The sequence below is a fragment of the Neomonachus schauinslandi genome, chromosome 2 (assembly GCF_002201575.2).
Source record: "Neomonachus schauinslandi chromosome 2, ASM220157v2, whole genome shotgun sequence".
Lineage (NCBI taxonomy): Eukaryota > Metazoa > Chordata > Mammalia > Carnivora > Phocidae > Neomonachus > Neomonachus schauinslandi.
This window is the reverse complement of record NC_058404.1, coordinates 185,906,010-185,920,898: the sequence shown is the minus strand read 5'-3', so window position 1 is coordinate 185,920,898 and position 14,889 is coordinate 185,906,010. Positions and strand designations below refer to the sequence as shown.

At 44.3% G+C, this 14,889-nt stretch overlaps 1 protein-coding gene across 2 annotated transcripts in view; it reads right to left on the bottom strand.

Moving 5' to 3' along the window:
* ADGRA3 (adhesion G protein-coupled receptor A3) overlaps window positions 1-14,889 on the bottom strand; it is a 124,206-nt gene that overhangs the window by 72,186 nt on the left and 37,131 nt on the right. Inside the window, exons 1-2 of one of the 2 annotated variants that reach the window (XM_044913014.1) lie at window positions 6,828-6,858; window positions 4,659-4,730 (exon numbers count right to left, since the gene is read on the bottom strand). Coding sequence is in view for 1 of the 2 variants with exons in the window: in XM_021679428.2 (XP_021535103.2) it covers window positions 4,659-4,730 (72 nt within the window). In the remaining variant the exon portion in view is untranslated. Of the gene's footprint in view, window positions 1-4,658; window positions 4,731-6,827; window positions 6,859-14,889 lie in introns of those variants that run through there. The other variant, XM_021679428.2, reaches the window with a different exon arrangement.

Here is a 14,889-nt window from a genome sequence, read left to right as displayed (position 1 = left end):
TTTCTGTAAACTTCAAGTGAGAGCCCATGGCTTTCAGCAATTTTTCCATCACTAGACTTACTAAACTGTATGCAGGAAAACCCTAAAACAATGAATCTTAATTTTTATCAGTTCCTACTTAGGAATTATTCACCCCCTGGATTTTGATAAAAGAATTAGAACAAGATTCTAAACCAAACTTCCAAAAATATTTTTATCACCTTTTCTTCAATGTCCATATTATTCTTTGTAATGGAAAAGTACCTATTCTCTGAGTCATGCTCTGAGTTATTCTTTACAGAAGCAATGTGCACCACCCATTTCTGAACTAAAACTGCTGGAGTCCAAACTGTATAACTTGGTAACAGCAGAAACTGTATTAGCCAGACTAGAAACCGGAAATGATAAGGACAGGGCATCCGAATCAGGCACCTATGTGCTAAGTTTCTCCCCTAGATATTCCGAAATCTAGTTTAGGTAATCCTGAGTTTCCCTAAATTTCACAGTTCTGCCTTTCCTATCTTATGGCAACTTTTGATTTTAAAAAAAAAAAAAAATCTTAAGCAATACGAAACTTTATCTGCACCTGCTGTGTTCCAGGCTTCTGCTCCCCAGAATATTAAAGTAAGTATTTAATCCGATGGGACTTTTTTTATTCCAGCTGATTTTCCTTTTATTTCTGGGTTTTACTGTTTAAGAAAATTAGGCATCATTTTGTGAATTGCTGCTTAAACAAGCATTTCTGGGCTCAATTCATTATCTTGTCTCACTTCTGAGCTTTAGCTGGTGTAATTACCAGTGATTCTTTGGGAAACAATTTCATTACAGCTATACCTATTTAAAATGGTATTTAGGTATTGATAATGGGTTTTATTTAGATTGAGAATCAGCTTGAATTTGTTGATAAAGCAAAAGAGAAACTGAATAGGTCTAGGTTTTACCTACTTTTGGTAGTTTATCCTTCAGAAAGCCACTTAATCTTCCTGATTCAAATTATCTATAAAATAAAGGCAAAGACATGGTACACTTACAAAAAAAGCTTTATGTGTGGCTGTCGAGTGGGAGGCACAACTGAAATGAATGATTTAGAGCCTCATAAGAAAGAGTGCCTGTATCCACAAGCAACCAGCAAACATTACTACCACAAATATCTTTTATCTCACTGAGTTTACATATAGGACTCTCTCAGCTTCCAAGTCGTATACCTTAAGTTCCATTACACGTCAACTGTTTGAAATTAAGGATGTATTTTCTAGCGGGATGAATATTATAAATGGCAATTACCTTCCTAGGCAAGAACATAAGAGACTACTTAATGTGTAATGCAATGAAAAAATGCTCAGGCAGTGCCAGGGACGAGATCAGTAATTAAATGCTACTGAACAAGAAATTTATTTATTTATTTTGGATGGAAGTACTTGAGAAATTATTTACTGAAAGATAAAGAACTGGAGAGAGAATCTAAGATATTCTGCATTATCCTTAAAACATCCTGATGAAACCGCTTTTTATTAGCAGTCAAGTTGCCTTCAACCCGCATCTCAACATGAAGACATTATTAGCACGTATCTTCCTAAAAAGAGCTTCCCTCCCAAAAAGCTGGGAGTAAAGTGGGGCCAATCACAAAGGGAGGGAATAAGCTGTCTGTCTCGTCTGGCAATATGACATCATATCCCTCCATAGGAGGAAAAAAAAAAAAAAGAAAAAGCTGGAGGGAAAGGTATTCTAGAAGTTCCCAAACTCAGAATTTCCAGGAGGGACAAATAAAACAAAGACGGTTCGGCCTCAGCCCCAGTTCCTGATAGGGTGGGTCTAACACCCACACTCCCGCTTCCTACTTGAGGCCTCCTGTTCCCACCCCTGATTCAAACGGACCCTCCGTGTGCACCTGGTGAGGAGCACAAAGGAAGTGACTCACTGTCATCAAGCAAGCTTACTAAGCCGCTGCCCCTCCTCTCCCCTGACCGGTGCACGCAGCCTGGCTATGGCCGTGTTCCAGGCCCTCGCCCGCGTCAGAACGCCTGGGTCCTAGCAGCTCTCAGCAGCCACGCTCTGGCTACAGTTCCCTCTCTCTCCAAGGAGATTCCAAGTCCACATCCAGGCTCCTGGTTGGTGCACAGGATTCCACGAGACGGCCAAGCCCTGGAGGGGTTCCTGAGTTACCCTTGTATCTCTGGACCTGGGCACACTACTGGGCACCCACAACAGACTCCGTTTTTGTTCAGCGGAACTGATGCTGCTCTCTGTCTCACCACCTGATCTCCCCGCTGGACCCAGTTACTACTGTTACTGGGCTCTAAACCGAACTCTACACCGTGACCACTGCCACTCCGACGCCCACATCATGCCCACTCGCCTCCGACACTTATCTTCCCTACCCAGAACTCCAGTGTCCATTAACACCACCGACCTACTCCAGACGGGCCAGTTTTTCTGACTTGCCTCATTAAAAAGCCTGAACTGGAAAATAATGGAGAGCAGGGTGCACGGGGAAGAAAACCGATCAAGGGTGAGACCTCCTGCAGACATCCTGGGGCGTCCGGAGCGCACAGAAGTCTGATAAAAACAATGAACCGTCATCCGGCGCCCTCACCAAAAACCATGGTAATAACGTTCCCTCCCACAGAGTCTGACTGAAATTCCAAACAATGTTACACAATGAAGAGAGAATTCTTCAACTCCTACTAGGCCTCATCGTCTAGAATTCTGAACACTAAGACTGACCAAGACAGGGGACTGAGAGGAGAGCTTCAGAGGATACGTTTTAAACGAAAAAAAAATTATATTTGCAAAAGTATTTTTTTTAAATAGGCAAAAATAGCATAGGCCAACTCTTACAACTGGATCTGACTGTAAAAAGGAACGAATTTGGAATGAGAGAATAATAGATACAAAATGTCAAAAGTATTAGGAGGGAAGGTCCTTGTCAGCATTTAAGTAGTTCCTGGCATGATTCAACTCAGAGCAAACACAGCTTATTTTATTACATAAACAACACGGGAAACAAAGAAGACATTAAAAAAAAAAAAGTACCCAGTCACCCGGGATACTTTATAAACATTAAATAGTAAGAGAGCATGAGAGAGGCGCCTGGCTGGCTCGGTCAGTAGAGCAGGCGACTCTTGATTTCAGGGTTGTGAGTTCGAGCCCCATGTTGGGTGTAGAGATTACTTAAAAATAAAATCTTTTAAAAGAAAAAGTAAATAAAAGAGTATGATAGAACCAAAAAAAAAAAAAGAGAGAGAGAGCGAGATAGGGACAGAGGGAGGGAAGGATGATTGTTGAGAAGAATGAAAGCATCGTCTCATCCCCAACATCCTCTGTCCCCAGTTCTCTGCACTTAAGCGGTTTCTCCCTCCTGCCATCAGAAATATTCTGAAACACAAATCTGATGTCAACTCCATATTCAAAAAGTCCTGCTAGCCCCACACTGTCTAAAGAGCTTCAAAGTTCTTTAACATGGCAGGTCATCTTAGGCCTACAAGAGCCTAATCTCTCCATGACCAGCCTAAACTCCAAAACCCCTCTTTCCCCACTTTGTACTTCACGCTCTGGCTCCACACGGACGCCCACTCTGCTTAGAATGCCCGTCTTGTTATTTTTCAATATGTAGTACTCATCCCTCGGGAGCAAGGTCAAATCCGCAGGCCATTCCCCTCCCAGGTGGCCCCTCCTTTCCTTGGCACATTCTTACTATGATTTTATCTGTGACGGCTCCCATGTGAATGTGTTAGGGCATATTTTCATTATCTGGTTGCCCCCGAGGGTCTGTGAGCTCTTCCCAAGAAGTCAGACCACGGTAAGCAGCCAGCACTTAATAATAAGAAATGTCTTTCAAAGGAATAAGGGACGGCGGGACAGTCCGCAGGGCTCGAGTGTGGGGTTACCTCTGCAACTGGAGCGTGCTCACACGGCAGCTATGAAAACCGCATAAAAAGGAGTGAAGGGGAGTTGTTTAGCTTCAGAAGGAATAAAAACTGCTCTGTAGGTTTTGAAATAATAATACACAGATAAAATATACATGCAAATAGCAAGACTTTAAACCGTTCATAGAAAGGGGCCTCAATTGATAAGCTTATACAACAGACAGAGTTTGAATGCATTCGTAACTCGAAAATCCTCTATGCATGGCTTCTTATGATCACTGACAAAACCAATACAGTAATCATCTTACTAGCATAAGAAGGACACAACCATCTACCATCAAACAAATCAAATTATTGCACAAATCAACCACTTTCTATGCTACTTATATTAAATATTCTTTTTGTTCTATCATGGACCTAGTCAATAAACTAAAACCTGTTTAAAACCCATTTTTTTATCGCATTAAAGCTTGAAGTGGGTCAACAATTCCTTATAAGAGAACAGTTCGGGGCGCCTAGGTGGCTCAGTCGGTTTTAGGCGTCCGATTCTTGATTGTGGCTCAGTTCATGAAACTCTTGATTTCGACTCGGGTCATGATCTCAAGGTCGTGAGATGGAGCCCCATGTCCTGGCACTCAGCGTGCAGTCTGCTTGTCCCTCTCCCTCTGCTCCTCCTGCTCGCACTCGCCCGAGCTCTCTCTCTCTCCCTCTCTCATGCATGCTCTACCTAGCTGTAAAATAAATAAATAAAACCCTAAAAAAAAAAGAAAAAAGAACAGTTCAAACTCATAAGCAAGCAATTCAAATACTTACAATCTTTTTAGCGATGAAAGTCCCCAAAAGGCGCCTGGATCTATACTACTAATAAGATTATTTCGGAGGTCCCTGTTAAAAACAGAATAAAAGTTATCACTTAGCAGCACTATAACAAATATTCAGGCAAGCTACAGTTACCTGCTACACAGAAAACAACAATAATGGCAGGAAATTAACGCCGAAAAGGTTAACTCCGGCGGTAAGTGGCAGAGCCAGAATTCAAATTCAAGAAGTCTGGTTCCAAAGCCACTTTGTTTTGGTCAATATAATAAAGCCATATACCAAAAAGGATATGTGTGTCCCTATATTATTCAAATTCAAAGTTATGGCCAGGCTACAATCCTATACATTCTTTCTACAATTTTCTCCTTAGTATGCTACACTTGAGTTTTATCAAAACAAATCAGAGATTATATTTGTGAACACAAATTGAATTTTTAGAAACTATCTTCTAAAATATCCATTCTAAAATTCGTGTCATTTAGCTTTTCATATTTTTCCCTCCCTGGGCTTCTATGGTTCGGATTCCTATAAAATAAAACTGTGATCATGCACAACATGCAGCTCAAAGCAAAGATCCAGCAGCCCCCAAGGCCGCGGCTCTGAGGGCAGTCTCAACAGACTCCCACTCTCGTGGGCAGCCCTGCCATGTCAGCACCCCACCACCAGGGGCCAGTGGTGAGCGCCACTGCCACAGCCCTCCCCCAGGGAGGATCTGCGGGGCCCCTAAGGCGGCTGGCTGCTCTCCAATGGGTAGGGACCCAAGTGGCCGCACACAAATGTTCACACAGACCTCAAAGACAGCACTCAACTACAGGAGCACTTAGAAGCAGGACAGTGGCCCATTTTCCCTGACCACATTCCTACCAGTGGCTGGCCCACACTTGAGCTTTGTCAGACCCTTGGGCCAGACTCACTCATAACCTTGCCCGCTGAAGTCAGGCGTGGTTTCCAGTCATCTCTCAGAGCACCTGACGTCAGACTATGAACAGAAGAAACTCTTTGCAACTTCTCTTGTCCTTCCCTTCTCCCTTCTTTACCTAACAATGGCAACACTGCCCCTTCCGTGTGTGACATCTCATTATCCATAGGGATGCACACAGAGTGAGTGAGACAATACAGAAACGCAGAGCAACGCCCATTACAAACCACCTCACCGGGTCCTTTAGTCCCTTACTTACTGGAGATTTAAAAGGCCTTCCTACAAGTGTATCTGGGGTCAGTGGTGCCACCTGTTATCATGACACTGAGGTGACAGGTCTCTGGATCTTTTGTAACTATTACTCCATCATGCGATGTTAGCCTGAGCCCACAGTGTATAAACTAGAGAAAATCCGGTGTTTGCCTTTTCAAACCACTCCATCTCAGAAAGCGTCTGACTTCCCTTGTCTACCTGTGCTGAAGAGAAGAACCCCAAGGAAGTCTTACTGTAGTGAGCACTGATCCATGTTATTTCCCTCCATCCAGTGAACGGAGGCACATTCAATCTTTCTGTCTCATCACCTAATGAAAACTCTGATGTATGGCTGCTTCATAACATGCTATTTTTTTCTAACAGTTCATGTTTCAAACTATCGATATATACCAGTGACAACGCTGGTTTTCCAGAAATTTCAGCAGAACATCCTGATGAGACTGGCCATCTGCCCATCATGATGGCAGTCGTTCATTTACTCTAAGTTTGGCATTCTTTTTTTTTTTTTTAAGATTTTATTTATTTATTTGACAGAGAGAGAGAGAGCACAAGCAGGGGGAGCAGCAGAGGGAGAGGGAGAAGCAGACTCCCCAGCTGAGCAGGGAGCCCAACGTGGGGCTTAACCGACTGAGCCACCCAGGTGCCCCACGTCCAGCATTCTCGCTGTGTCACTGGCTTCCCAAACTAGCCACGCTGTTTAACACGTGGTGACAGACGCTGGTCAGAACGTCTCATAACACTTCTCTGGAAGTGCATTCTGTGAATGCCGGGAGTATCGAGCTTGCCAGCAAACAGTGCTCCGCTTTTCCGGAGTCTTACTCCCAGGGTCACACACCCGGTGTTCTTCGGGGGGGGGGGGTGGCGGGCTGGCATTCCACCCTCCTCCCCAAATCAGAGCCCTATTTGTCTAAATAAAACTGAACCCCCAGCACGTTAACTCTTGTTTTAAAAAAAAGAAATAACCGGGGCACCTGGGTAGCTCAGAGGGTTAAGCATCTGCCTTCGGCTCGGGTCATGATCTCAGGGTCCTGGGATGGAGCCCCGCGTCGGGCTCCCTGCTCAGCGGGGAGCCTGCTCCTTCCTCTCCTCTGCTCCCCCTGCTTGTGCTCTCTCTCTCCCAAATAAATAAAATCTTAAAAAACAAAAGAAATAACCATTAAACATAAAATCTATGCTCTGATTACCATTACTCCTTAAGTATGTCATTGATCAGAACTCAGATTTTACATTCCACAAGAAAACAGCTTTGTCAGGGCTGGCAGCTGACCTAACTTTTCGGGGGTTTTTGGCTTTTTTTTGCACCACAGCCTCTAAGATATTTTTTTTTTTTAATACAGTAAATGAAAATATCTGAAAAGGCCAGGTAGCTTCACGAAATGGAACTGCATGGTAATACAAGTCTCAAAAGATATTCAGGTGAACTCACAAATCCTACCCTTCTCTCTGAACTTCCAATCAGCTTTTAAGTTCTCCTCTTAACTAAGGAGTCAAAAAAAAAAAAAGATGGCCTTGGTGTAGCAACTTCAACAGAAAAAGAAAATCAGGCAGAGAATAAGTTCCCTGCTACAAATGTCATGGCCTCAGCCTCCCTCATCCCCGAACACCTGCCGGGGGCCCAGATGACTACAGAGGCAGATTCGCACAGCCCAGCCCAGGCCAGCTGCCTCTCTACCCGCCACGCTGCCCTGCAGCCTTTCTCTTGGCCAACTCCTAAGAGCCACTCCGGGGAAGTCAGACGTGAAGGGCGCAAGTGGCCCTGAGAGGAGCCGTTGCCCCACAAGAGAGGGAAGCAGGAGCAGCCCGTCCTCCAGGGGGGTGAGGATGAAGTGTGCACCACAGAGGCTCCCAGTGGGCCAGGCCCAGCTGCCTGCCACACGGGTGGCTGCCCACGCGCCGGCTTCCTTCCCTTCGCTCTCTCACTGTCCCACTCCGAGACATGCGATTTCTCGGACCACCTCTCAAATGAACCACCTGAACCCAAAATTTCATCTCAGGACCTGCTCCGGGGAAAACTCAGGTGAAGACACCGGCCCACGAACGTGAAGCCCACCAGCACCAGGCCAAGCGTTCACATCCAGGGCAGAGACCTTGGGAGACTCTACCCACCTGCTCCATTTTGAGGGCAAGAGCAGAAAGGGGAAGACTATTAGTCATTCAAAATTTCAAAACCTTGGGCGCCTGGGTGGCTCTGTTGGTTAAGCATCTGCCTTCGGCTCAGGTCATGATCCTGGGTTCTGGGATTGAGCCCTGTATCGGGCTCCCTACTCAGCTGGGAACCTGCTCCTCCCTCTCCTTCTACTGCTCCCCCTGCTTGTGTTCTCTTACTCTCTCTGTCAAATAAATAAATAAAATCTTAAAAAAAAAAAAAATTCAAAACTTTAGAGTAGGTGGAGGTGAGGAAGGAGAGCACATATGAAAGGCTCCAGAATTTAAAAATTATAACTCAAACTATGACTGCTATCAATCATTTCGTGTTCAATTGCTGTGCTGAACATTTTTTCAGGGTTTTTTTTTTTGTTTTGGGGGGTTTTTTTTAGTTTTTTTGCTCCCTTCTCCCTTGCACTGGGGAGAAGCACCCCTACTTGTCTCAGAGACCATATGGTACAAACAGTGCCACAGAATCCCCAACACCACCCCTCCAGGTATGGCACTTGATCAACCTCCAACCAGATTTTTCAAACACCGTAGTCTCAGTAACGTGGCAGGATTACATGACCCTGGTCCAACTAAACCTAGGGTCTAGGGCAGCGGGGAGGAGATAGATGGGGACAGGGAATGGCCATTTCCATTGGTCTGATTAGAGGTCAAGAGGTAACCCCAGGATCCTCTTGCTACCATGATTTAAGAGCCTGTCTAGGGGGCACCTGGCTGGCTCAGTTGGCAAAACATGTAACTCTTGACATTGGGGTCATAAGCTTAAGCCCCATGTTGGGTGCAGAGCTTACTTAAAAAATAAATAAATAGGGGCGCCTGGGTGGCTCAGTCATTAAGCGTCTGCCTTTGGCTCAGGTCATGATCCCAGGGTCCTGGGATCGAGCCCCTCATCGGGCTCCCTGCTCGGCGGGAAGCCTGCTTCTCCCTCTCCCACTCCCCCTGCTTGTGTTCCCTCTCTCACTGTGTCTCTCTCTGTCAAATAAATAAATAAAATCTTTAAAAATAAATAAACAAATAAATAAATAAATAAGAGCCTGTCTAATGAAGCCAAAAGATAGGAAAAGAGAATTAATGCTGAGCTCTTGGATCCAGCCAAGCCTGAAGTCCAGCTCTAACTCTCTGGGCTCCTCAGTTACACAAATCACTAATTTCAGCGAGTTGGTATCGGACACCTATCATCCCATTAAGATCTCACAATCAATCCTAGGAGATAGGACTCCTGCTGCAGATAAAGAACTCACGTGAAAAAAAGATTATGAAATTAGCCAAGTTCTGAACGGCCAAGCCAGACTTCACGATTTAAACACAGCTTTCTGACTGATAACAGTGGAGATTTACACGTAGAGCAAGAGGGAGAGAGAGAAAGCAAACCGGCCAAGAAGTTGGCAATGGTTCAATCAAGGTGCTAGAGATACCGTTCTTTCAAATTCTCTGCATGTTTGATGAATTTTATTCATTAGATAAAGTTATTATATGTGGTATTGTCCAGCCTTCCAACTTCATGTGAAAGCCATCCACCTCTCCCTCCTCGTTGTCATCACCCCCACCAGTGCTGACTGGTGTCCTTGCTTCTCTCATCCACGCTCCATTTAAAGTGTTCCTCCTGGGGCGCCTGGGTGGCTCAGTTGGTTACGTGTCTGCCTTCAGCTCAGGTCGTGATCCTGGGGTCCCGAGATCGAGCCCCGTATTGGGCTCCCTGCTCAGCGGGGAGTCTGCTTCTCCCTCTCCCTCTGCCGCTCCCCCCTGCTTGTGCTCTAGCTCACACTCTCTCTCTCAAATAAATAATCTTAAAAAAAATAATAAAGTGATCTTCCTAAGGATAAATCTGAACCTGTCTCTGTGCTGGTTAAAACCTCCACATTCCCTCAGAATGAAGTCCAAACTCTTTAAAGTACCTTACAAGCCCCTCCATGGCCCCGGCCCTAACTCCGACTTCTCATTCTGCTCCACACCTTTCTTTAACACTCAGCCAGCCTTTCTCTCTTCATATTACTAATCATATCTCAAGACGTTTCTAGAAAGAGTCCTACTTCTCTCACCTCCAGACCCTGGCACGCACTCTCCCCCCCGCATCTTTCCTCACCTCCACCCTGGTTTTCTTGCCTGACTAACTCCTACTCATCTTGAACAGCATTCCTTTTTCCAAAAAAAAAATTTCTCTGAACAACAGTGCCCTGTACTTTCCTGCTGTGGCCCTCGTCACTCTCTACTGATTTGCTTAAACCACCTTCACTGAGAGACCAGAAGTTCCACGAGGGCAGGATCCACATCCATCTGGTTCAGTGAGACAGACAGACATACATTATAGAGTGCGGTCACTGCTATGGTCTGGATGTTTGTGTCCTACCAAAATTCATATTAAGATCCTAACTCCCAAAGTGATGGAATTAGGAGGTGGGGCCTCTGAGAGGTGATTAGGTCATGAGAGCAGAGACCTAAGGAATGAGGTTGATGCCCTTATAAAAGAGACCCCAGAGTGTCCTCGTCCCCTTCCACATGAGGGTACAGCCAACTAAGAAGCAGTCCCTCACTGAACACTGAATCTGCTGGCACTTTGATCTTGCACTTCCCAGCCTCCAAAACTCAATGTTTGTTGAAAACTAAATGTTTGTTGTTTGCAAGGTATCCCATTTATGGTATTTTGTGATAGCAGCCAGAATGGATGATGAGAGTTGATAAATGGATAAAAAAGTACATGATGGCTGAGAGACAGAATTATATTACCTGACTTTCACTACAAAAATCTTTTTGGTAAATTACAGTTAGCTACGAAATCATTATGATATTCATAAACTCGGGCAACACAGAGACGGCTGCAACTCATTCATAACACTCCCATTTCTCAATAAAGTCAGAGGGTCATGATGCCTGCAATTGACCTTCAAGTAATTCAGCAAACATGTGTATGTGCAGGCATGTTCCAAGAAAAAGAAAAAAATGATAGCAAATCATTCTAATTATTGCATCTGGGTAAGTAAACTGGCGATATGAGACGCTACTACATTAATTCTTTAAATTTGTCTGTATGTTTAAAAATTTTCATAATAAAAATTATTTTTGTCCCCAACTTTTTAAGTTCCAAGAAGTATAATTAATCATCAGGCCCAACTTATTAGTCTCTGTCTCCCCCTGGCCCAAATGATCCCAATCCTACACCTCAAAAGAAATGATATTTTAGGAGAAAATTCAGTCGGCATATATGACTCATATTGAATAAGCAAAAAAGCTCTGCAAACAGAAATACATGTCAGTTTCATTTTTTTAAAACATTGTTTCCCTTTTCAGATTTTAAACCGCATCTACAACAAATACTGATTTAGCTAAAGCAGTCCATAAATTTGTGGCCAATGATGTACTGCATGTGTTTCTACATTATACCTCTCATGAATAACTGAGTACTGTAATATGATTTAAAGATACACTTTTTCTTTAATAATAAAAACTCCTTGACATATTATATAATACTTAATAATAGCCATATTAATCAGGCATTGCCAAAAGATATTTATAGTCCAATTTTTTCATTTAACATCTCCCCTTCCCTTACCAATCACAGCTTCCCTAGGGAACAAAAGTCTAACTTTAGGGTCTATCGCTACATCTAACTATGTTGGATCATTAAAACATAAATGAAAAAGTGCACAAGAATTGCTGAAACAAAATTAAAGGAATGTTAATAGTTCTTGGAAAAAGAGTAAGTTCCTTTAGGAAAGAATACCAGGTGTAGCAGAAAAGATGCTTTTTAATTGCAAGTATCAGAAACTTCTACTCAAAAATGTTTCAGCAATAAAGGAAATTCTCTGGCATTAAGGGAAATCAAGACGTAGGACAGCCCAAGGGGTTTCTCCGCCCTTCTCAGCATATCAACTTGGCCTTCAGGCTGACCCTCAATTGTGATAGGCTATGCCAAGTCCACAAACCACCTCCAAGCACAAAGTTATGACAAAGAGTTGATTCTTTATTCCTGTAACTCTTTAAGAGCCAGGAAATCTTTCTCAAAGCCTCAGAGCTAAATACCCCTCATCACTCTTACTGGCCCCGGCTGGCTCTGGCAATAGCTAGAACAAGATGCTATGGTGATCACATCATTTAGGATGGAACAGAAGCTAGGGAGTCAAACACATTGCTGGTATGTCATCTTAGTGTCCATAATTAGACGATAGAGGAGTGTCACTAAATACTGACAAATACATAACAAGAATCACAATACTCTCGGGGCACTTGGGTGGCTCAGTCGGTTGAGAGTCCAACTCTTGGTTTCAGCTCAGGTCATGATCTCAGGGTCGTGAGATTGAGCCCAAGTTGGGGGAATCTGCTTAAAGAGTCTCTCCCTCTGACCCTCCCCCAACTTACATGCTCTCTCTCTCTCAAATAAATAAATCTTTTAAAAAGAGAGAGAGAAAGAATCACAATACTCTAAAATGAAGGATATCTGCACCCAGGCTTGTTTTATTATATCAGAGAGAAAGAGAGAGAGAGAAAATGAATCCCCTTCAGAAGCTATTCTTCAAATCAAAAGAACTGACAGGGACAGCTTGACCTGCAGATTTCCTTAATCTCTGAAGTGTATTTGCTAGTTAATTCAACCCAGCCAGCCCTTAATGAGAAGGAAGCCCATACAAGGGACACCGGTGAGGAGACCTCCAGTCCCCTGAGGAACCGTGGAAGACAGTGTAATGCAGCTGCAGGGTCACCCCTCCTGAGAGGTGAGGCGGTCAGGTGGTTACCCACCATCTGCTCTCAGTCATTGCCCGAGGGTTCCCGGGGCAGAGGGGAGTGGCTTTCAGCCCAGTGCTGGAGCACCAAAAGCTCTCAGGTTCACATGTGGAAGACCGAAGGAGAGACGCACAGGAATGACCAGCAGTGAAGGAATAAAATCAGCTATAGTGTTTTTTGAAGTAATTCGGAAAAATTTGAAACTGATGTCATTTACAAAAACCTTAAGTCACTTATGTGGCTAGCTAGGTCTTCAGTCCAGAACTTGACTTGAGTAGCCCAGATCCTAAGTCATTCACTGCCAGCCAGTAGTCTCCTGTAGAAAGAGCACTAGCTCTTTGTGAACAACCCCATCTTTTTGCTCAGCAAGGGCCATTCTGCTGTTCCCCTGGGAAACTCTACTAGACTGTCCTAGCCCATGTGCCTCAATGGCTATGTGACCAGTTCTTCTGTTCCTATATTGCACTGGGGCCTGGGAAATTTCAAGGGTTTGCTTCTTCTCCAGGAAAGAGGCCTCAGAGGCCGTCTGCCCTTAGATCCAGAACTATATATTGCTTTTATTACATGGTCTTTTTCCCTGTCTTTCCCCTAAACCCAGTAGGGATGGGGAAGCAAAGACGAGAACCTTCTTAGAGACCCACCAGCATATAAGCTCTTCCTACAGGGCCTCTAACTCCCCAGTGAGTCCACAGGATGTGTATCTAGAAAAGGAGGAAGTTTCTCTTATGTTACCTTTTCTCAAATCTCTTTTCTACATTGGACTAGGTAGGACTTCTGGAACTCAGTGGCCAAAACTGAGTCCTTTTTTCTGTTCTTTCATCCCTTCCAAGACAGAGTAATTAGGAACAGGCAAGGAAAACACACATTAGCAAATCTACAAAAATGCTACATCATCGTCGTAGGATGAATTGTGTTTCTCCAAAATTCCATGTTGAAGTCCTACCCCCTCCTCCTTCAAAAGAGGACTGTATTTGGAGATGGGTTCTTTAAAGAGGTGATCAACTTAAAAATGAGGACACTGGAGTGGGCCCTAATCCAAGGTGACCAGTGTTCTTATAAGAGGAGGAAATGTGGACATACATACACACAGAGGAAACACCATGGAAAGACACAGGGAGAAGGCAGCCATCTACAAGCCAAGGAGAAAGGCCTGGAACGGATCCTTCCCTCACGGCCCTAGAAGCCAACCCTGCCAGTGCCTGGATCTTGAACTTTCAGCCCCCAGAACTGGGAGGAAATAAATGTCTGTTGTTCAAGCCACCCAGTCTATGGTATTTTGTTACTGCAGTCAGAGCAGACTAATACAACCACTGCATTCACACAGCTTGTGTCTGATACACAGAGAACCCAAGACAAAGTCCTAAAGTCTCTGCAGAGTCTTGGAAGAGAAGACCCCTAAGACTCACAGATATATGATGAGATCCCACAGCAAACCAGAGTCCATGAGAAGAATCCTACAGTGAAGAAAATCACAGAAGAATACAAAGACTACAACTTAAAGAATAGAGTTGCTAGATGTGAAGGAAGGACAAGACAGTCTTTGGATTCCGTCACAGGAAGGGGACAGTAGTACACAGAGGCAGAGTACTTTAGTTAAGTTAGATGACCTGGTAGAGAGGGAAATGAGAAGAGCTATGAAAATAGTAGAAAGAATCAAGAGATTATTCAAGGAGTTGGTACGGAAATTACAAAATCTATAGAGGCTTTAGCTTTAACATCAGTACAGCACATCAGAGAAGAACAAGACAGTAGGAAGTGTAACTGTAAGAAAGACAGTGCTGGGCTCCAGGGGAAGGAAAGCCTGAGTTCCCCCCTGGGCCTCCCTCCCCATCACCCTGCACCGACATCCACCTTCCATGCCCACAGAGGATGAATGGAGCTGCACTAGGAAAGGCCTGAGAAGACATTCATCCGTGTTGGGTCATGAACTCCTGGCAAAGGGTCAAGCCACTGGCTAGGGGATCTCTTTGTTTTACCTCATTTTTAGAGCACAAGATAGACCAAAGACCAGGGCATTTCCACAAGGGGCCAGCCACCGTCTCAGGCCCCCTGGGGCCTTTCCAACCACTGGTCCCAGCAGGAACCTGGAGGAATAAGGAGCTCTGTCTGAGCTCATGCTCATAGACAAAGGCCCTATTGACAGGATGCTTCCTCTGGAACTCT